General features: G+C 41.3%; 1 protein-coding gene across 6 annotated transcripts in view; it reads right to left on the bottom strand.

Annotated features, from left to right (window-relative positions):
• LOC110487416 (NACHT, LRR and PYD domains-containing protein 12) overlaps nucleotides 1-22,626 on the bottom strand; it is a 39,365-nt gene extending 16,739 nt beyond the window's left edge. Inside the window, exons 1-8 of one of the 6 annotated variants that reach the window (XM_036939236.1) lie at nucleotides 22,229-22,351; nucleotides 21,386-21,494; nucleotides 16,803-17,742; nucleotides 14,898-15,011; nucleotides 14,722-14,787; nucleotides 9,378-11,129; nucleotides 9,047-9,220; nucleotides 8,745-8,918 (exon numbers count right to left, since the gene is read on the bottom strand). In XM_036939236.1, coding sequence (XP_036795131.1) covers nucleotides 8,745-8,918; nucleotides 9,047-9,220; nucleotides 9,378-11,129; nucleotides 14,722-14,787; nucleotides 14,898-15,011; nucleotides 16,803-16,969 — 2,447 coding nt within the window. In that variant the 5' untranslated portion in view covers nucleotides 16,970-17,742; nucleotides 21,386-21,494; nucleotides 22,229-22,351. Of the gene's footprint in view, nucleotides 1-8,744; nucleotides 8,919-9,046; nucleotides 9,221-9,377; nucleotides 11,130-14,721; nucleotides 14,788-14,897; nucleotides 15,012-16,802; nucleotides 17,743-21,385; nucleotides 21,495-22,228; nucleotides 22,383-22,404 lie in introns of those variants that run through there. The other 5 variants (XM_036939235.1, XM_036939234.1, XM_036939237.1 and 2 more) reach the window with 5 other exon arrangements.
• Nucleotides 22,627-24,178: the final 1,552 nt, after the last annotated feature.

Here is a 24,178-nt window from a genome sequence, read left to right as displayed (position 1 = left end):
ATGTGGAATGAGGGTGTGCTCAGACCTCCTTTTCCTGTAGTCCACAATCATCATTTGTCTTGATCACATTGAGGGAGTTGTTAACCTGGCACCACATGTTCTTTTTTTCTACTGTATTATTGACTGTATGTTTTGTTTATTCCATGTGTGCTTTATCTTGGCCAGGTCGCAGTTGCAAATGAGAACTTGTTCTCAACCAGCCTACCTGGTTAAATAAAGGTGAAATTTAAAAAATATATATCTTTCATACGAATCCTAACCTTGTGACCCATTCCACACATCTGTTGTTTGTCATGCAGACTAAGGGGGTGTATATTTGCTATAAAAGTTATTTGTATCGTTTGTCTAGAGGCTCTCGATGAATCATCTAAGTGTGGTTTGTCGACCAGCAATCGTTATTGCAAAGCACTCACATCATTAACTTGTGTGTGGTGTGACATGCTTTCCTTATTAATAATTGAATAAAGATTTAGTTTAAGTATAACTCTGACTTGTGTGATAAGTTTGTCTCTCCTCATTTGATAGTAAAGAAATGAACCACCACAATAGTGGTCTCCCGAGTGGCACAGCAGTCTAAGGCACTGCATCAATAAACTCTCAATTTAATTTAGCGAATAAAGTCAACATTTTGAGAATAAAGTTGACATTTTGAGAATAAAGTTGCAGTTATATTTAATGATTCAAATTGGGGATTTTGTTAATTGCATGTCTACCTTGTTGCCTGTTGCTGTGTGTGCGCCACTGTTGAAATACCTGAGTTAGATGATCTGGTGAAACTATACTTCAGAATTGGCTTCAGTAACAAGGAAATCCTTGCTCTTTAGCACATAATAACCATCATATTATAAGTATTAGGACCAGGAAGAGGTTGTACCACCGATTATTTTCAGAAGGAAAATGGTTACATACAGTATTAGGTAGAGACGGACAGGCTGTGTGTGTATGCAGGTGTGTGTGGGTGGTGAAAAGTAGGGGAAAAACAAAACAAATGGCCATCAATTTAACGATCTAACACACTTGTTTGAACAGGCGTCACTGCACACTCACGTTTATAAATCAACTGATCTAAAAACTCACACACGCACGCACGCACACACACACACACACATCCCAAGTTTCCCCCTGGCAATTTCATACTATCATACACTCTTCTAACGGCCATAGTGCGGTATGAGCACAAACAAAAAACATTCTCATCTCTGAATGTGAAGAGAACTGGGGTTGAGTCCCTGTCAGTCTGCTGTCCCAATTTCGCTACAACGTTCTGCTGCGTAGTTTAGGACAAAACTTTGAAAGAATCTGTGCATAATAGCAACTATTAATGACCTTATCCATGGTGCTTTACTAAGAGTAGTATTTATTTCCCCCATATGGCAACTATCCTTCTAACGACTATAGGCTAGTAGGCTACGTGAGCACAGCTATTACAACACATGATCTTAGGATCCTGGAGACCGGAGGCTGTGTGTGTGTATGTGTCCCATGTCAAGCTGCTCTCCAAATTCGCTACAACACCACACTGCTATTCTACAGCCCATTATAAACCTATAGTGGCCACTGGCGTAATGCAGTTTCGAGATCGGTGTGAAAAAACTTGACTGGCCTGCACAGAGCCCTGACCTCAACCCCATCGAACACCTTTGGGATGAATTGGAATGCCGACTGCGAGCCAGGCCTAGTCGCCCAACATCAGTGCCCAACCTCACTAATGCTCTTGTGGCTGAATGGAAGCAAGTCCCTGCAGCAATGTTCCACCATCTAGTGAAAGCCTTCCCAGAAGAGTGGAGGCTGTTATAGCAGCAAAGGGGGGACCCACTCCATATTAATGCCCATGACTTTTTAATGAGACGTTTGACGAGCAGGTGTCCACATACTTTTGGTCATGTAGAGTATATAACTTTCTCACACATTATTCAAGATTCATTCAGGATTATCCATAATAATGGATCATAATAATGCATCCACATTAATGTAGAAGGGTTTAGAAACATATTACTTCAGCCAACCAGTTTTCAGAGCATTTCATATTATTCTGTACGTAAACACAATACAGACTAGAGGTCGACCGATTAATCGGAATGGCCGATTTCAAGTTTTCATAACAATCAGAAATCGGTATTTTTGGGCACCGATTTTGCCGATCAAAAAAACAACAATTATACCTTTATTTAACGAGGCAAGTCAGTTAAGAACACATTCTTATTTTCAACGATGACCTAGGAACGGTGGGTTAACTGCCTTGTTCAGGGGCAGAACGACAGATTTTCACCTTGTCAGCTCGGGGATTCAATCTTGCAATCTTACAGTTAACTAGTCCAACTCTCTAACCACCTGATTACATTGCACTCCACGAGGAGCCTGCCTGTTAAGCGAATGCAGTAGAAGCCAAGGTAAGTTGCTAGCTAGCATTAAACTTATCTTATAAAAAACAATCAATCAATCATAATCACTAGTTATAACTACACATGGTTGATGATATTACTAGTTTATCTAGCATGTCCTGCGTTGCATATAATCGATGCAACGCTGGGGGATGATTTAACAAAAGCGCATTTGCGAAAAAAGCACAATCGTTGCACGACTGTACCTAACCATAAACACCAATGCCTTTCTTAAAATCAATACACAGAAGTATATATTTTTAAACCTGCATATTTAGCTAAAAGAAATCCAGGTGAGCAGGCAATATTAACCAGGTGAAATTGTGTAATTTCTCTTGCGTTCATTGCTGGCAGAGTCAGTGTATTGGCAACAGTTTGGGCCGCCTGGCTAATTGCAAACTAATTTGCCAGAATTTTACGTAATTATGACATAACATTGAAGGTTGTGCAATGTAACAAGGATATTTCGACTTAGGGGTGCCACCCATTAGATAAAATACCGAACGGTTCCGTATTTCACTGAAATAATAAACATTGTGTTTTTGAAATTATAGTTTCCAGATTCGACCATATTAATGACCAAAGGCTCATATTTCTGTGTGTTATTATGTTATAATTAAGTCTGACTTGATAGAGCAGTCTGACTGAGCGATGGTAGGCAGCAACAGGCTCATAAGCATTCATTCAAACAGCACCTTTGTGCGTTTTGCCAGCAGCACTTCGCAAGCACAGTGCTGTTTATGACTTCAAGCCTATCAGCCGGTGTAACCGACGTGAAATGGCAAGCTAGTTAGCTGGGTGTGTGGTAGTAACGTTTCAAACGTCACTCACTCTGGGACTTGGAGTAGTTATTCCCCTTGCTCTGCAAGGGCCGGGGCTTTTGTGGAGCGATGGGAAACGCTGCTTCGAGTGTAGTCATTGTCGATGTGTTCCTGGTTCGAGCCCAGGTAGGGGCAAGGAGAGGGACGGAAGATATACTGTTACACTGGCAATACTATAGTGCCTATAAGAACATCCAATAGTCAAAGGTATATGAAATACAAATGGTATAGAGAGAAATAGTCCTATAAATACTATATTAACTACAACCTAAAACTTCTTACCTTGGAATATTGAAGTGTCATGTTAAAAGGAACCACCAACTTTCATATGTTCTCATGTTCTGAACAAGGAACTCAAACGTTAGCTTTCTTACATGACACATATTACACTTTTACTTTCTTCTCCAACACTTTGTTTTTGCATTATTTAAACCAAATTGAACATGTTTCATTTTTTATTTGAGGCTAAATATATTTTTATTGATGTATTATATTAAGTTCAAATAAGTGTTCATTCAGTATTGTTGTAATTGTCATTATTACAAATATATATAGTTTTAAATCGGCTGATTAATTGGTATCGGCTTTTTTTTGGTCCTCCAATAATCGGTATCGGCGTTGAAAAATCATAATCGGTCGACCTCTAATACCGACCATTTAGTGTGATATGTTATGTTGCGTACGGTATTATTTTAAGAATGTCCATCACCAATTTTGTATAATATGTTACGAATCTGGAAAATGTACAATATGTTACCAATTTGCAAAATGTATGATATGTTACGAATTCTAGCCAAGTGGCTACCATTAACTAACTGGCAAATATTAGCTAGGCTAGGGGTTAGGGTTAAGGTTAAGTTTTGGAGTTAGGTTAAAGGGTTCAGGTTAGGGGAAGGGTTAGCTAACATGTTATACTGAACAGAATTTTTAATGCAACAATTTCAAAGGTTTTGCTGAGCCAATTGAAATAAATTAATTAGGCCCTAATCTATGGATTTCACATGGGCAGGAGCGCAGGCATGGGTGGGCACAGGCCCAGTCAATCACAATGAGTTTTTCCCAACAAAAAGGCTTTATTACAGACAAAAATATTTACCAATTAGCTAAAGTTGTCCGTGATGAGATTTGAACTCGCATCCTTTATGTTGCTAGACATTCGCATTATACACCCAACCAACTCGCATCCGTTGGGCTGGTAGACCTTCGCGTTATACACCAAACCATCCACCCTACTTCTGTTTTTGCCTTAAGTTATCATGTGTCTTATGTAACCATACCAAATGTAACACATACTCATTTCAGTGTCCCAGATTTACATGTATTATGTTACGTCTATTCTATGAGACCAGGCTGCTGCAGCTGGCACCACATTTGTTTTCTGTGGTTTATGTTCCATCCCTGCTGTGTCATCACAGCCCTAGCAGTCATCTGTACTTTATAGCTTTTTAACTACACATATATCTGTAAACACATGGATTAACAGTAGGCTCGCCTATTTTTCTAGTGGTGCATTGTTGATAATGGGATATGTAGGAGGGTGAGCCGGTCAAGGATCGATTCAGACAAGGTGGTAAATTGTATGACAAGTGACAGTTTAATTATGAGTAAAGATATCTGGTACAACGTATACGGGCCCATTTCATTCGGTTCTTAAGGAACCAGCAGAAAAGAAGCCCCGCTAACAGTTTGCACATGTCTCATATACAGAACAGAAAGTAGGTTGATTCTAGAAGATCGGGTCTTCGGGTTGGTTCAGGCTGAGGTGTAGTCTTCTTGGATTGGCCCTGTTGGGCCGTCCGTCATCCCTCTGAGTCTTGTTGTGCCGTTCCTTGTCACACAATGTTCAGCTAAAAAAGGAGATTAGGTGTGTGCGCTGTCCTCAGTCACACAATGTTCGGCTAGAAAGGAGATTAGGTGTGTGCGCTGGTTTCTGCAAGTCAAGGCTGTCTCTTCCTCCCAATGTGTGGGTGTATGTCTTATCTGTGTGTCCTCGGCAGTTAGTGTGTGTAATGTGTGTGTGCTGTGTGTGTGGGTGTGGGAGCTATCCTGTATGGGACCTAACATGTTTTACTGTGAAAATACGTTGTCTCAGTTATAGCAATGTAATAGCAGTAGGCTGGTCACCTGCATAAGAAATAGCACTTCCTTACAGCATGTTCTTTTACGTCATTCAGAACAGTTGCCTACCTGTCTTTTGTCTCCTGCAAATAATTTTCCAGACAACTAGCCCGCATACTGTACAAGGCAGTGGAGTTTCTTTGTTGTGGCACATCCACCTGGTCTCCACAATTGACCCCCTACTCATTTTTTCCCTTTGTTTTCTCGTGTACTTTTCTGCAAAAAAAAAACCTGCGTTCAGGTTCAACGAGAGTCTTTCAGTTGTTTTTCAACCGTTCAAAACGGGTCCAACTGCTATCAGACAACACCCATAACGTATTTATTCCAAACATCTGCCAGCACAAAGACTCAATTCACTGCCAGCCATCAGGATTATAACTGCTTTCAGAGGACATACCTGCCGCGCAAACTTGCTTTCACAATACACATTCTACATATCAGTACTTGTCTTTCTTTGTTTAAGTTCCTGCATAGCCAAAGATCGAGTCCCTGGCTGGGATGTGTTCAGTATAGGCACACTAAAACAAAACATTTTGCAACGAAAAAGTAACATCTGTTCATGAGGTAGGCATATCTAGGCTACTTCTGCATTTCACATTACTAAACATTTTCCAGCAACTGAACTGCGTTTTTGAAATGCACACAGCTGTACACACACACAATGTTCAAATTATTTTATAAGTGTCATCATCCATTCTCCCTTAATTTAAGTAACCTAGTGCCGTGTAGCTCAGTTGGCCAGTTAGTAGAGAGTATGGTGCTTGCAACACCAGGGTTGTGGGTTCCATTCCCATGGAGGACCAGTACTAAGAAAATGTAAACACTCACTACTGTAAGTCACTCTGGTGAAGAGCGTCTGCTAAATGACAAAAATGAAGGTTAATTTTGTAAATGCCGAATCGCTATGGCAAGACACATCATTCACCCAAGTTTCGTAAACAAATTGGGTCAGTGGTTATATCGTTTGTGACGAACATACGAATGGAGACAGTTCCATAGTCCCCCCTCCTGATTTCATTGTGGGGGACAATAAGTCAATGTGCCACTAGAATAAATGGTATATACAGTATACCATATAGCAGTGGTAATATACACCATGTGAGCATAAACAGAATATAACAGAATCAGTTGACTTGGTGTACAGAGAGAACAAGAGAGGACCTAGTACAGAGCCCTGGGGGACAACAGTATTCTTCAAGAATATAATATAAATGACTCATGAGATTATTTCAACTGTCATACATAATCATAACCCAAAATATAAGCTGGTTTTACTTCTGTTTGTTAACAATGTAATTGTAAACAAAACACTGTATTGCCTCAAACATGGTTACATTTTAATATCAGGTATTGCATCCATAACTCTGAATATGAGTTTGATACTGGTTACATTTCTCCAGCCCCTAAAAATGTTCACTAAAACAGCAGGAGCGTGACCACTTTGTTATAGTTTAAGCCGCCGATTGCCCCCTTTAAAGACATCGAGTTCACACACTTAGGCCTATATGTGAGTATGAACATTCATAGCTGTGGAAACCAAGTCATTCAATTAATCACAGATTGACACAATGTCACACGGCAATAGGACAGTTTTACTTCATATATTTAAGGAACGTGAAATACAGGTTACCATAGATTAACACACAGGGTCACATAGAATGTAAGAAATGGTACTTGTTTTAAACCCCAAGGTGCTACAATAAAAACACATCCAAGCAATTAGTATTCAATAGTAGAAAGACTACAGAGGCCTATAATACACTGAAATAAAAAGATAGGTAATACCTACAGCAGAGTTACTTGTAAGGACAGAAACTATTCAAATATTATTTTTTGGGTAAATGCTGAATATGTCGGCTCAGTCGGAAATACAATCTGTACCGCTTCAGTTATACAGATTGAATAGCGCACCAAGTCATACCCGGCAATAGGAATAACTAACTACTATTATTCATTTTACTGTTAAAATTAAATACTACTTATATTAAATTAATTGGACTATTATTCATTTGTATTATTAATTTTGAATATACAGTAATTCAAAGATTAAAACAGGGTTACATACAATTTGAATAATTCTACATTACTATAATAAAAAAATAGATATATATTTGTAACACGCTTTTCAAAAACCCAAGGATGCTACAATAAAAATCCAAGCAATTAGTACAACACACATGACAATCCAGACATCAAATACACTGAAATAAAGCTATCAGTCTGGTAAGATGTACAACAGAGTTACTAGGAAGACAATAAGGTTGTTGAGAACCTGTGACACTGGGTGCTGTAGTTGTCCTGGAGGGCAGGCAGTGTGTCCCCAGTGATGCATTTGTTGAGGGAGAGATATTTTCCTGGCACCACTTCACCAGGGCTCTCTGATTGATTGAGCGATTAAAAAGGAGCTATCATTGTTGATTCAAAGCATTGAATATTTACATTCACGCACTTTGAAATTTATTTTGTAACTGTCCCAGAAGCATTTAACTGCAGCGCACTCCCACAACCAAGGATTTTGAGTTGAGGCCATTCCTTCACTGAATCTGTGAGCTGTCAATCATTTAACCTGGGAAGGAAAGAAGGGAAGTGGATCTAAGTCCTCATACAGCAGCTTAGACATATAGGGGTCGTATTCACTAGACATCAAAGAGAAGATCACGGAACAAAACGGGCAGGAACTACCTGAACTTATCCAATAAGAAACTAGCATGTGTTGCAAAATGTTTCGCTACAGTTTGCACAAATGAATATGATCCGGGTGTCTGGATGTCTACAATGGCTAATGGCTAATGGCTAATTGTTCACTATATTACTGTGTTCATAAAACTGTGATCTTAAAAAAACTCACCGCAGTCTCTCCAGTGAATAGAGGGGATCCTCTTGTACAGAAGAGAGCAGCTTTACTCCAGAGACTCCTGGAGTATTTCCACTCAGGTCCAGCTCCTTCAGGTGGGAGGGGTTTGACCTCAGAGCTGAAGCCAGAGAAGCACAGCCTTCCTCTGTGATGCTGCAGCCTGCCAGTCTGTGGAAAGTGAGGCAGAAAGGTACACAGTATAAAATATTACAGAAAATGTCAGTTTAGCATCTAAAGATGATACAATTAATGATAAAAACTGACAAATTGTCATTGATTATGACATCAGAGACCAAGTCCCAATTATGGCATCAGAGACCAAGTCCCAATTATGGCATCAGAGACCAAGGTTGGAATTTAATCCACGTTTTGAGCAGAGACTGGACAGCCGACAATGCTGACAACATTATCCCAATGTTTGTGGAAATCGCATTCACTCTAAATGTAGCGCATGTCGATCGAACATAAATGGGCTTTGAAAGTCACACTGTCAGTTGTCCAGTGCACTGCCTTGGATAAAGTCCAGGACCAAGTGAAATGTAAGTTAAACTCCATGAGGGTTAGCCTTACCTCAGTGTCTCCAATTTACATTGTGGATTCTCAAGTCCAGCACAGATGAATCTCACTCCTGAATCCTGGAGTTCATTTCCTCCCAGGTCTAGCTCTCTCAAACTTGAGGTGTTTGAGCTGAGAGTTGAAGCCAGCACCTCACAGGATTTCTCAGTTAGGTTGCAATCATTCAACCTGGAGAGATGATGCAGCTAAGTAATCCACACAAATCTATAACTACATTTACAACATGAAGAATATACATCTTCATATCTCCAACATCCACTTCACTTTGCAGTGGAGACAGTCACAAAGTCACTCACTTCAATGTCTCCAGTTTACAGTGTGTATCCTCCAGTCCAGCAGAGAGCAGCTTCACTCCTGAATCCTGGAGTTTATTTCCACTCATGTCCAGCACTCTCAGACAGCATGAGTTTGATTTGAGAACAGAAGCCAGTGCCTCAAAGCTTTTCTTGGTGAGTTTACATTCGTTCAGCCTGTGGAAAACATTGCTGCATCTTAAGATACCCAGGTGCCCACAAATAAATGCCCCGTTTGGGACTGAATTATCAGCCTAACTAGTCATTCAAACTGATGTTCATTATTATGTTACATTAGCATGCTGTCTGGAAACCAATTTGACTAAGCACTTACAGGGCTTTTCTAGAGGATCTGACAACTGGGAGAAGTTTGAGAAGAGCATCATCTGATCTGATGTATTTCTTCAGGTCAAACACATCCAGCTTCTCGGAGGTCAGCAACATGAAGACCAGAGCAGACCACTGTCCAGATGAGAGTTTAGATTTTGATAGACTTCCTGATCTCAGGTAGCTTTGGATCTCCTCCTCTAGAGAATGATCATTCAGTTCATTCAGACAGTGGAACAGATTGATACACCTCTCCAGGGGGAGGTTCTTCCTGATCTTCTCCTTGATGTACTTGACTGTTTCCTTGTTGCTCTGTGATCTGCTTCCTGTTGGTGTCAGTAGGCCTTGTAGGAGATGCTGATTGGACTCATGAGAAAGGCCTAGAAGGAAGCGGAGGAAAAGGTCCAGATGGCCATTTTCAAACTGCAAGGCCTTGTCCACTGCATCTTCATATAGACTGTTTTTGTTGTGGAGGGATCTCTCTTTAGCCATCAGATTGTTGTTGTTGTTAGTGAACATGAGGAACACATATAGTGCAGCCAGAAACTCCTGGATACTCAGATGTACAAAGCAGTACACCTTCATCTGGTTAAGCCCAGACTCTTCTCTGAAGATCTGAGTGCACACTCCAGAGTACACAGACGCATCCTTGATGTCAATGCCACACTCTCTCAGGTCTTCCTCATAGAATATCAGATGGCCTTTTTCTAGCTGTTGAAAAGCCAATTTTCCCAGTGCCTGAATCATCTCTTTATCCCAGTGAGAATCGTTGGCATGCTCTACAGGATATTTCTGAGTCCTCAGTTTTGACTGGAAGATCATGAGGTGAGTGTACATTTGAGTCAGATTCTTGGGGATCTCTCGACTCTCTGCTTCAACCAATAGTCTCTCTAGGACAGTGGCTGAAATCCAACAGAACACAGGAATGTGGCACATGATGTGGAGGCTCCTTGATGTCTTTATGTGTGAGATGATTCTGCTGGCCAGGTCCTCCTCACCGATTCTCTTCCTGAAGTACTCCTCCTTCTGTGGGTCATTGAACCCTCGTACCTCTGTCACCTGGTCAACACACTCAGGAGGGATCTGATTGGCTGCTGCAGGTCGGGTGGTTATCCAAATGTGAGCAGAGGGAAGCAGATTCCCTTTAATGAGGTTTGTCAGCAGAACTTCCACTGAAGTTGACTCTGTGACATCACAGCAGATCTTATTATTCTGGAAGTCCAGAGGAAGGCGACATTCATCCAGACCATCAAAAACAAACACAATATTTTTGTTTTCTGAGATTTCTGATTGTTTTGTTTCTATAAAGGAGTGATGAAGTAGTTCCATCAGACTTAGATTTTTATCTCTCATCAAGTTCAGATCCCGAAAAGGAAGTGGAAAGATGATCTGGATGTCTTGATTTGCTTTTCCTTCAGCCCAGTCCAACATGAACTTCAGCACAGACACTGTTTTTCCAATGCCAGCAACTCCCCTTGTCAGCACTGTTCTGATAAGCTTGTCTTGTCCAGGTAAGGGTTTGAAGATGTCATTGAGTTGGATTGATGTCTCGTGTTCTACTTGACAACTGCATGCTGTCTCAATCTGTCTCACCTCATTCTGATTCTTAACCTCTCCACTTCCAGCTTGTGTGATGTAGAGCTCTGTGTAGATGTTGTTAAGAGGTGTCGTTTTTCCTTGATCTTCAATGCCCTCAAATAAAGAATATGTCCTATTCTTCAAGTAGGGTTTAATTTTATCCTGGACTTCTGTTGGGTACCTATAGGTGGAAACGAAAGATACATGTTCCTTGTTGAATTGAATTAAATTGATTTGGGTAAACATTTATAATATAACTAAACTCTAATCTGGATGCGATCAATGATGAAACAGTACAGAGTTTGACATTCTATAGTTTGGTAGGCTAAGTGAAGATTATAGGACAACATTTGGTGCATTTTACTGGGAGACAACGCTATCTGCATCTCCTAATAGCTACACTAAACCTTGGGTCTCACTATTATGAACTCAGCAAAAAAATAAATGTCCTCTCACTGTCAACTGCTTTAATTTTCTTATTTTCAGCTAATTTAACATGTGTAAATATGTGTATGAACATAACAAGATTCAACATAAGATAAACAGAGACATAAACTGAACAAGTTCCACAGACATGTGACTAACAGAAATGGAATAATGTGTCCCTGAACAAAGGGGGGTCAAAATCAAAAGTAACAGGCAGTATCTGGTGTGGCCACCAGCTGCATTAAGTACTGCAGGGCATCTCCTCCTCATGGAATGCACCAGATTTGCCAGTTCTTGCTGTAAGATGTTACCGCACTATCCCACCAAGGCACCTGCAAGTTCCTGGACATTTCTGGGGGGGAATGGCCCTAGTCCTCACCCTCCGATCCAACAGGTCCGAGACGTGCTCAATGGGATAGAGATCCGGGCTCTTCGCTGGCCATGGCAGAACACTGACATTCCTGTCTTGCAGAAAATCACACACAGAACGAGCAGTATACAGTGCCTTGCGAAAGTATTCGGCCCCCTTGAACTTTGCGACCTTTTGCCACATTTCAGGCTTCAAACATAAAGATATAAAACTGTATTTTTTGTGAAGAATCAACAACAAGTGGGACACAATCATGAAGTGGAACGACATTTATTGGATATTTCAAACTTTTTTAACAAATCAAAAACTGAAAAATTGGGCGTGCAAAATTATTCAGCCCCCTTAAGTTAATACTTTGTAGCGCCACCTTTTGCTGCGATTACAGCTGTAAGTCGCTTGGGGTATGTCTCTATCAGTTTTGCACATCGAGAGACTGAAATTTTTTCTCATTCCTCCTTGCTAAACAGCTCAAGCTCAGTGAGGTTGGATGGAGAGCATTTGTGAACAGCAGTTTTCAGTTCTTTCCACAGATTCTCGATTGGATTCAGGTCTGGACTTTGACTTGGCCATTCTAACACCTGGATATGTTTATTTTTGAACCATTCCATTGTAGATTTTGCTTTATGTTTTGGATCATTGTCTTGTTGGAAGACAAATCTCCGTCCCAGGCTCAGGTCTTTTGCAGACTCCATCAGGTTTTCTTCCAGAATGGTCCTGTATTTGGCTCCATCCATCTTCCCATCAATTTTAACCATCTTCCCTGTCCCTGCTGAAGAAAAGCAGGCCCAAACCATGATGCTGCCACCACCATGTTTGACAGTGGGGATGGTGTGGTCAGCTGTGTTGCTTTTACGCCAAACATAACGTTTTGCATTGTTGCCAAAAAGTTCAATTTTGGTTTCATCTGACCAGAGCACCTTCTTCCACATGTTTGGTGTGTCTCCCAGGTGGCTTGTGGCAAACTTTAAACGACACTTTTTATGGATATCTTTAAGAAATGGCTTTCTTCTTGCCACACTTCCATAAAGGCCAGATTCGTGCAATATACGACTGATTGTTGTCCTATGGACAGAGTCTCCCACCTCAGCTGTAGATCTCTGCAGTTCATCCAGAGTGATCATGGGCCTCTTGGCTGCATCTCTGATCAGTCTTCTCCTTGTATGAGCTGAAAGTTTAGAGGGACGGCCAGGTCTTGGTAGATTTGCAGTGGTCTGATACTCCTTCCATTTCAATATTATCACTTGCACAGTGCTCCTTGGGATGTTTAAAGCTTGGGAAATCTTTTTGTATCCAAATCCGGCTTTAAACTTCTTCACAACAGTATCTCGGACCTGCCTGGTGTGTTCCTTGTTCTTCATGATGCTCTCTGCGCTTTTAACGGACCTCTGAGACTATCACAGTGCAGGTGCATTTATACGGAGACTTGATTACACACAGGTGGATTGTATTTATCATCATTAGTCATTTAGGTCAACATTGGATCATTCAGAGATCCTCACTGAACTTCTGGAGGGAGTTTGCTGCACTGAAAGTAAAGGGGCTGAATAATTTTGCACGCCCAATTTTTCAGTTTTTGATTTGTTAAAAAAGTTTGAAATATCCAATAAATGTCGTTCCACTTCATGATTGTGTCCCACTTGTTGTTGATTCTTCACAAAAAAATACAGTTTTACATCTTTATGTTTGAAGCCTGAAATGTGGCAAAAGGTCACAAAGTTCAAGGGGGCCGAATAATTTCGCAAGGCACTGTAGCTGGTGGCATTGTCACGCTGGAGGGTCATGTCAGGATGAGCCTGCAGGAAGGGAGGAGGAGGATGTCTTCCCTGTAACGCACAGTGTTGAGATTGCCTGAAATGACAACAAGCTCAGTCCAATGATGCTGTGACACACCGCCCCAGACCATGATGGACCCTCCACCTCCAAATCGATCCCGCTCCAGAGTACAGGCCTCGGTGTAACGCTCATTCCTTCGACGATAAACGCAAATCTGACCATCACCCCTGATTCGACAAAACAGCACCTCGTCAATGAAGAGCACTTTTTGCCAGTTCTGTCTGGTCCAGCGACGGTGGGTTTGTGCCCATAGGCGACGTTGTTGCCGGTGATGTTTGGTGAGGACCTGCCTTACAACAGGCCTACAAGCCCTCAGTCCAGCCTCTCTCAGCCTATTGCGGACAATCTGAGCACTTATGGAGGGATTGTGCGTTCCTGGTGTAACTCGGGCAGTTGTTGTTGCCATCCTGTACCTGTCCCGCAGGTGTGATGTTCGGATGTATCGATCCTGTGCAGGTGTTGTTACAAGTGGTCTGCCACTGCGAGGATGATCAGCTGTCATTCCTATCTCCCTGTAGCGCTGCCTTAGGCTCCTCACAGTACGGACATTGCCATTTATTGCCCTGGTCACATCTGCAGTCCTCATGCCTCCTTGCAACATGCCTAAGGCACGTTCACGCAGATAGCAGAGACCCTGGGCATCTTTCTTTTGGTGTCTTTCAGAGTCAGTAGAAAGGCCTCTTTAGTGTCGTAAGTTTTCATAGCTGTGACCTTAATTGCCTATTGTCTGTAAGCTGTTAGTGTCTTAACGACCGTTCCACAGGTGCATGTTCATTAATTGTTTATGGTTCATTGAACAAGCATGGGAAACAGTGTTTAAACCCTTTACAATGAAGATCTGTGAAGTTATTTGGATTTTTACTAATTATCTTTGAAAGACAGGGTCCTGAAAAAGGGACGTTTCTTATTTTGCTGAGTTTAGTAATCATGCAATTTTATTCACATTTCTAGTATGTCAGACTGAATGATGTTGTCCTGTAGACAAGGGATCTAATGACAAGCAAAATTAGGCTTCCTAAATGATGAATTGGAGCCTAGTATCTGGAAATTCACAGAGTAAAAAGGTACCAGATGTCAGACACATGACTGGTGAATAAAATGTATTGAAAATAGGTAGGATGCTGTGCAAACGGTTATAACTTACACTCTGTCATCAGTAGGGACTCTGGGTTGGTGATCCATTGACTGGTCATTCTCCTCAGAGATACTGCTGGGTATAAATGAGCACAGAGAGTAATAACATCAGTCTTCATCTATACAGAAGATGCTAAATAAAAGGAAAAAACATAATCAAACACCATGTTATATCTTAGGTTTCACCTTTGCCCAGTGGATAATTCTCCCTCCTTGAAGAAAATAGGAAGTCCCATCGACTGACCACTCTTCATGGAGATACCACTAGGTACAGGTGAGACTGGTCGGTCTGTCTTGAACCTGTTTAAGGCAGGATTTGAATATCCAACATAGGTGAGTTTGCACACATTTTAGATTTTTTTTTTTTATGGTTGGTTACTTATTTGTCACCAGTCAATGCACATACAGCTAGGTATAGGTTGGTGATCTAGTACATTTGTCTCCAACAAAATGTCTGTTTTGAATGAAATATCTGTTTTGAATGAAATAATGACAAACAAGATGAGAAACAAGATTCTCTGGTCTGATGAAACCAAGATCGATCTCTTCGGCCTGAAAGCCAAGCATCAAGTCTGGAGGAAACCTGGCAACCTCCCTATGGGGAAGCATGGTGGTGGCAGCATCATGCTGTGGGGATGTTTTTCAGCGCCAGGGACTGGGAAACTAGTCAGGATTGAGGGAAAGATGAACGGAGCACAGTACAGCGAGATCCTCAATGAAAACCTGTTCCAGAGCGCTCAGGACCTCAGAATGGGGAGAAGATTCACCTTACAACATGACAACGACCCTAAGCACACAGCCAAGACAACAGAGTGGCTTCGGGACAAGTTTCTGAATGTCCTTGAGTGGCCCAGCCAGAGTCTGGAGTTCAATCTTGGTTTCATCAGACCAGAGAATCTTGTTTCTCACGGTCTGAGGGTCTTCAGGTGCCTTTTGACAAACTCGTAGCGGCTGCCATGTACATTTTACTGAGGAGTGGCTTCCAGCTGGCCACTCTACCATAAAGGCTTGATTGGTGGAGTGCTGCAGAGATGGTTGTCCTTCTGGAAAGTTCTCCCATCTCCACAGAGGAACTCTAGAGCTCTTTCAGAGTGACCATCGGGTTCTTGGTCACATTCCTTGGTCACTTTCCCCCTGATTTCTCAGTTTGACCATTCGACCAGCTCTAGGAAGAGTCTTGGTGGTTCCAAACTTCTTCCATTTAAGAATGATGGAGGCCACTGTGTTCTTGGGGACCTTCAATGCTGGAGAAATGTTTTGGTACCCTTCCCCAGATCTGTGCCTCGAAACAATCCTGTCTCGGAGCTCTACGGACAATTCCATCAACCTTATGGCTTGGTTTTTGCTCTGACATGCACTGTCATTTGTGGGAACTTATATAAACAGGTGTGTGCCTTTCCAAATCATGTCCAATCAATTTAAATTTACCACAGATGGACTCCAAGTTGTAGAAACATTGAGGGTGATCAATGGAAACAGGATGCACCTCAGCTCAATTTCGAGTCTCATAGCAAAGGGTCTGAATACTTATGTAAATTAGGTATTTCTGTTTTTTGTTATAAATTTGCCATAAAATTTGCTTTATCATTATGGGGTATTGTGTGTAGATTGCTGAGGATTTTAACAAATTTGATCCATTTTAGAATAAGGTTGGAATGAAACAAAATGTGAAAAAAGTCTAGGGGTCTGAATACTTTCCCGAAGGCACTATATTCTCCAAAGATAGCACGTTCGCCAATAGAATGGATGGTAGAGGCGGTCTATCCACTTGCCAACGTAGTTTCATAAGGGTGCCCGCACAGCGGCCCCTATAGTGACATATTTTTCTCTTCCAAGTGTCGGAGATTAGGGTCTAGTCCCTGGTGAGCAGTATGTATGTCTTGCACTAAAGACTCATTGAAGTAAAAGTCTTCATCAAAATTGAGGTTAGTGATTGCTGTTCTGATGTCCAGAACCTCTTTTCGGTCACGATGGCAGAAACATTATGTACAAATAAATTAATATTATCCATTCTTCGCAACCAATACTGGTTCGTACAAGAGTTTTGACAAAATATTAGCTCCTTCACACTTACCTATTTGATGATCTTACCTCTTAAGCTCCCTGTCAGTGTCCTGTTCGGCAGGAAAACGTAGTTTAGGGGACATTGCTCCCTCAGTCCCCGAGAAACTCATTCCAGAAGCAGTGGCTTCTTCTTCAGTATCTTCACAGATACTAGAGGGAGTGCTTCCCTCCTCATACTCCCCAGAGAGACTCATTTTGGCACAGTGTACCCCACACTGGACTTTTAAAAAACAGCACTATTTGCAACACTTGTAGTGCAATAGAACATTCATTTCAAGCTTAACAGAAATACAACTTCTTAGACAGTTGAAGCTGATCTACGCTGATAGGGGGTTGTGCAAAATAAAGTCTTGGTGCTTTGTAGCCTTATTTACTTTATGCCTGTAATTCACTGTTGGTACATAATTAAGTTTTGCTAGTAGTGCAAAGGTGCAACCCAGCTTGCATCCTCCTTGCTGTCGGAAGAAAACCACCAAAACTGAAACCAGGAAATGGAAGAAAAAAAAAAGGTCCCTATTTTAACATTGAGATCCTAGAGTTGTGGATAGTTACCAAAAACATTCAATGTAACAAAAAACTTAACTGACAAATTGAGGTTTTTCTTCCGAGAGCAACAAAACTTTGCCTGTGACTTAAAAGTCTGTCATAAAGACAAACTGCTTACTTTATGTGCTATAAGTGTGTGTGGTTGATTGGGTTAGAGTTGTGATTATTACCAGTAGTGGCAGTTACACTTAGCATATTTTTATTTTACCAGGAAAGTCAGTTAAGAACAAATTCTTATTTTCAATGACAGCCTAGGAACAGTGGGTTAACTGCCTGTTCAGGGGCAGAACGACATGTTGGTTGATGATGACAACACCCGTTGAGTTAGATTTGCATTTCAAATTAACTGTGTACAAGGGGTCCTACAATGTGCCTCTCCTCGGGGGAATTCATGACAGACCTCTGATCAGGATGTGCTGATCTGTGAACACACAAAGCACTTTATTTGACACACAGCAGAGAAGTGGTTAAATTGAATGTTAAAATCCCCCAAGCTGAATGGATACTTGCCAAACTGTAGTTTCCTTTGGCTTCACTGTGGACAAGCCACTATTTTTTTCAACTGTAACTAGCCCAAATATTATGGCTTATATAGCTAATATCAGCCATACCAAACAAACTATTTTGCCACAAGTTTTGTGAAGGACATCTTAATACTGCTATTACTGCTGCTAACAGGCCTAATAATAATTATAATAATGTTAATAGTCATGTATAGCCTACACCTTCCATACTTAAAAATACAGAAAAACATGCACACAGAATCACTTTAGACTGACTAAAGGAATGGTCTGTCTTTATCTCTTAGTAATGATTTCAACAACAGAAATCCCCCCCCCCCCCCACACAAGTTTGCTGCGGTGTCCCGAATAATAATAATTCTTATTCTTATAAACGAGTAGCCTAACAAATCAGCCTACTTAAGTGTTAATAACAATAAAAATCTAGACATAATACTTGGAAATATTTAGGCTACTTTTCATTACATTTTCTATTCTTGGAAATGTTTGTTTATTTTAGTGCTGCATTGCCTATTTCATTGCCTATACTACAGGAATAAATCCCCTACAAAAAATATAGTTTTGTCCCTCACATTCGGATCATAGAAGGAGAAACTTTGCCTACCCAATCATTCCTGTTTGACATGCAGATAGGCTACTTCAGAAATACATGCCTAAGGAATATCAAGACAGAAATGCGTTCTCAGCAAGGGAGTAATTCAATCTCTTGTGATGTGTCATGGCACATTTATGTAAGCCACTTTACAAAGCAGTCTGTAACTCTATTGGAAGGATGCGACACCATTCTTCCATTCGAAATTCAATCAATGAACTCGTTTCAAGAAGCTAGGAGTATATTGCACGTCACTACTTCACAGGAGAGACATTTGAACGTATTTTTTAAATGTATTTCTTATTTTGGCAGAAATAAGCCTTCTGGAACATGTCAACTTTCATGTGCCTTAATAATAAATGTGTATGTCATCTGTAAATATGAATAAAATTGTTAAATTATGAGCCTAGTTGGTTTAGCCACAGAAAAAGTGAGCAACCTTCCCTCTAGCCATGTTTAGCTGAGATAATGGATAGGCTGGACATGCCGGGAGATGAGTTCGGATTGGTCTGCCATGTAGCATGCTTCTCTCTATGACATGAGCTGCTCAGTACGTGTTGATAATGCTTTCTACAGATGTTTTTTGAAAGATATTACGTTAGCCATCAAGAACTACAAAAGTGTTGCTACTATTCTCAACAACATTGATGCCCTGAATTTACCAGGCACTATCGACAAAGACCAGTTGGATAAAGTTGTGATGGGCTACTTTTTACACATGCCACGGTATGTGTGAACCGGAGTGACCAAACAAGAAGTGTCTGCTGTAAAGCATTCATCCATGTATATGGGGGTAAGAGTCTAGCTACATTTTCAGATATGATATGTTTCTAGTTTTGGCAGGAAGTCGTTTTCGTTGCAAGTTAAAGCGTACTGTTAGCTAGCTAACGTTAGCTTGCTACCTCGCTAGCTAACGTTACGTGTATGATCTGTGTAGTAATATTATTCATATCAGAAATCAATTTGCTATTGCTAGTTATAGCCTAATGTTAGCTATAGCTAGCCCAAACCCATCTGGACAAGAGGAATACCTATGTGAGAATGCTGTTCATCGACTACAGCTCAGCATTTAACACCATAGTACCCTCCAAACTCGTCATCAAGCTCGAGACCCTGGGGCTCGACCTCGCCCTGTGCAACTGGGTCCTGGACTTCCTGACGGGCCACCCCCCAGGTGGGGAGGGTAGGTAACAAGATCTCCACGCTGCTGATCCTCAACATTGGGGCCCCACAAGGGTGCGTTCTCAGCCCTCTCCTGTACTCCCTGTTCACCCACGACTGCATGGCCATGCACGCCTCCAACTCAATCATCAAGTTTGCAGACGACACTACAGTGGTAGGCTTGATTACCAACAACGACGAGGCAGCCTACAGGGAGGAGGTGAGGGCCCTCGGCTGTGGTGTCAGGAAAATAACCTCACACTCATCGTCAACAAAACAAAGGAGATGATCGTGGACTTCAGGAAACAGCAGAAGGAGCACCACCCTATCCACATCGACGGGACAGTAGTGGAGAGGGTAGTAAGTTTTAAGTTCCTCGACGTACACATCACGGACAAACTGAAATGGTCCAACCACACAGCCAGCGTGGTGAAGAAGGCGCAGCAGCACCTCTTCAACCTCAGGAGGCTGAAGAAATTCCGCTTGTCACCAAAAACACTCACAAACTTTTACAGATGCACAATTGAAAGCATCCTGTCGGGCTGTATCACTGCCTGGTATGGCAACTGCTCCACCCACAACCGTAAGGCTCTCCAGAGGGTAGTGAGGTCTGCACAACACATCACCGGGGGCAAACTATCTGCCCTCCGGGACACCTACACTACCCGATGTCACAGGAAGGCCATAAAGTTAATCAAGGACAACAACCACCCGAGCCACTGCCTGTTCACCCCGCTATCATCCAGAAGACGAGGTCAGTACAGGTGCATCAAAGCAGGGACCGAGAGACTGAAAAACAGCTTCTATCTCAAGGCCATCAGACAGCCATCACTAACATTGAGTGGCTGCTGCCAACATAGTGACTCAACTCCAGCCACTTTAATAATGGAAAAATTGATGTAATAAATGTATCACTAGCCACTTTAAACAATGCCACTTCATATGTTTACATACCCTACATTACTCATCTCATATGTATATACTGTACTCTATACCATCTACTGCATCTTGGCCATGCCGTTATAAACCATCACTCATTCATTTATTTTTTGTATGTACATATTCTTATAAGGTAATTGTTGTGAAATTGTTAGGTTAGATTAGGTTAGATTACTCGTTAGATATTACTGCATTGTCGGAACTAGAAGCACGAGCATTTCGCTACACTCGCATTAACATCTGCTAACCATGTGTATGTGACAAATAAAATTTGATTTGATTTATATGAACATGTGTGCATGTCTAGACAATAGTGACCCATCCACTTAGCTTGATGTGGCTGGGGGGTGGTTATAGAATATCTTTCACATGACCCATCAATTTAGACAAGTGTGTCTGGGTAAACGTCATCTAATAATGAGCAAATATTTACACAATATTTGTATCTGAACATTTTCTATTTTTTTTATCAATATTGCTAGTATGCAAGTAACCATTTTCACTGTACCGTTTACACCTTCTGTATCCTGCGCATGTGACAAATAAAACGTAGATTTGATTTTATAGTGTGTTTTTTACTAGAGACTGTAATGTGAAGAATAACATGACCTGCACCAAAGTCAGATTAGGATATAGGCCAAGGACGAGATAAAGTGTATTGTTACTACTACTTTTACCACTTTTAGTCTTGAAATATTTGGTTGTTTATGACACCTTCTTACTCACTCCTTTTAGCACATTGCCTCATATGTGAATCCTTAAAGAGATAGGTGGGGCTACGGTTTAAGAGGGTGAATAGGTGTAGACAAAGGCTGCGTTTCAAACATATAGACACACCCTCCTCCACTTACCCTCGCCTTATGCCCTTGGGGGAATCCACGCTGAAGTTAGCAATGTAAGCCCCTCAGCCCCTTGTTTGTGATTGAATTTGCGAGTGTACAATTATGTTCACTCCGGGGCCTGAAACGCCCCATAATTCTATTAGCGATGATTGTACATCCCCTAAGAAAAGTCAGCCAAAACGTATAACCAACATCAATATGGAGAAGTGAACATACAAAAGTAAAAACACATGTAAATAAATTCAATTGTGCTAATAATGCACATGACGGCACAAACAAGTATCGTAAAATTAATGATGCTTTTGTTTGGTTCGCATTTGGAAACGTTAGCTAGCGCATTCAACTTTCCCTGACATCACACTTATACATAGTAATTTTCGATTGACTTGATATCTTCGGATGGCTAGCATTCGACGTCTGCGGATGCATTGACTTCTAGCCAAGATATGAAATGACTGTAGTGCATAAGTGACACATTTCCCTGCAAGTGTTAACTGATCATACATCATGATACATAATCAGAAGTGTCCACTTAATTTAAGGGCTGAGAGGAGATGGTGTGTATTTTACATTTTTACGTGTTTGGAATGCAGCCAAAGAATATCTCTCCAGTATATGTGACAAAACATTAGCACACACTATTTCACATACAGTAGGTTTTTAAAGGACCAAAGTGGTTGGTCTGCTTTGCGTTTCCATTTGCGATGCTGGTATCGCCACAGCCCTAGCAGCTGTACTTTATGGCGTTTTAACTTCAGGTTAGGTATATCTGTAAACACATGGATTAACAGTAGACTAGCCTATTTTGTTACTGGTGCATGTTCTTTTAAGCAATTCGGAGAAGTTGCCTACCTGTCTTTTGTCTCCTGAAAATAGCATACATTTTCCAGACACAGACAACTACATCCAGCGCCTGTTGTGTGCACTTCCTTGCATACGTGTATTTTGTCTACTGCAAATACCATACATTTTCCCAGACACAGCTAACTACATTCAGAAACCTGTTATACAAGGATATGGAGTTTCACCTGAGGGGAATCCAACGAAGCAAGCTAAATCTACTCAGTGTTTTCTAAAGATAACCAGCTTCACATTCCAACTCTGGCTTCTTCCATACGACTACGGATATTGCTCTTCCGTCCGCTTGTTGCAAATTCTGATCAGGGGCAGGCTAAAAGGGGACAGATCGAAATAGTGGAGGGTTACCCCACCCCAAAAAATACTTTACATTTGGTCTTTTGCAGGTTTTAATATAAAATGTATTCCACCCTATCCACATTTCCATATCTGCTTGCATACGCCTCCCCTGTATGTGACTCGCTCTTTCATAATCAGTTGGAAGTTGCAATGGGCAATTTGCATATATATACATTGTCTTTTTGAACATTTAGATTTTTTGCAACCCTCCCCTATTCCGAAATAATAAATGAATTACAAACTAGCTAGCTAGCTATATATTGTAATGAAATAGGCAGGGAGCAGGTCTCGAACCCTCGACCCAGCCGAAGTCCAGCGCGCTATCGACTGTGCCGCAAAAGCATGCTCAAGCGGCAGAGTCGATATCCGCGCTTATAAACCCAGGGTTGTTACAATATATTTGAATCAATCTACAACAGGCTATTCAATCGGATGATTTTCCTGTTTGCCCAAATGTGTAAAAGTTACTGTATCATCCGCAGAAAAAAAAGTGTTCTTCAGGGTACACTCGCTTTTCAAAACCCATCAACAAAGTGACTGTCAGTACTGACTACACATTAGCTTGTAGATAGTTATCTTAGCTTTCTACTGTATCGATGGATTCCAAGGAGAGTGAAATCGCTAGATGTTTAAATAGTAATGATGTTGAGCTGGTTCAGTCGATCGGTGGCGTCAATTTATTGGCTACTACTTTTTTACCTGAGCCGGAGCACCAATGTCGAGACCGAGCCCCGCCTTGGGAGGCAACCGATGAAGACCACCCGTCAATTATTGTGCTTCAGTGAGTCGAGGTGAAATATGTCAGTGATGCTGTGCAACAAATTGAAAATGCTTGCATGGTCAGGTGCACTTGCAAGTCCAACGAAGGGTAGCCCTGCTATTTGCTTTTTACCCCAAAGGAGATGAGACGTGACAAGATGAATTAACTCACCAATGGTACTGTAAGTGCTTGTCATTCAATTATTATTCAATTTTTGTTGGCTGTGTGTTTCTGTGTCTGTCTAACGTTATCTGTCAGTGTCTGTGTGATGAGGCACAAGTATACTGACTAGCTGGCTAGTTTATTAAAGCCAAGTGTGGGTGAGTGAGTGAGTGGCATTAGAGGGAGAGAAGTGGAGGATGTGTAGCTAACTACTCAATGTGGCTAGTAACTTATGGGACCTGTGTGTGTGTGTGTGTGTGTGTAATTGATTGATAATGGAAGGCCGTTTGGGTATTTGCGTGTCTAAAATACACGTCAAATAACACTATTTGAAGCTTTTAATTTGATGCGTCAAATAACACAGTTCTATTATAGAATGTTGTGTGTGATGAATTTGCACGTGCAAGCCAAGCGCCACCACTACTATCAGTAGTGTTAATGATTAGTTATTGGAGAAACAAGACCAAGATGAGACTCTGGACAAGGCGAATACGGTATATTAGAGGCCGTTTATTCAAACATAATGATATCTGGCAAACGTGCAGCACGGCTCCTATTCGTCCAACCCTTAGGGAGCTTTCGGAAAAAGAGGAGGTACAACATATTTGGGCAGTTCATTTATACATTGAAATGACGTAGGTAGATTCTGGTAGTTCTGGCTCCTGGTTGGTTGTTCGTAGGTG

Source organism: Oncorhynchus mykiss, chromosome 12, assembly GCF_013265735.2.
Source record: "Oncorhynchus mykiss isolate Arlee chromosome 12, USDA_OmykA_1.1, whole genome shotgun sequence".
Lineage (NCBI taxonomy): Eukaryota > Metazoa > Chordata > Actinopteri > Salmoniformes > Salmonidae > Oncorhynchus > Oncorhynchus mykiss.
Note: the sequence above shows the minus strand (reverse complement) of the source record. Positions and strands in the feature narration are given on the sequence as shown.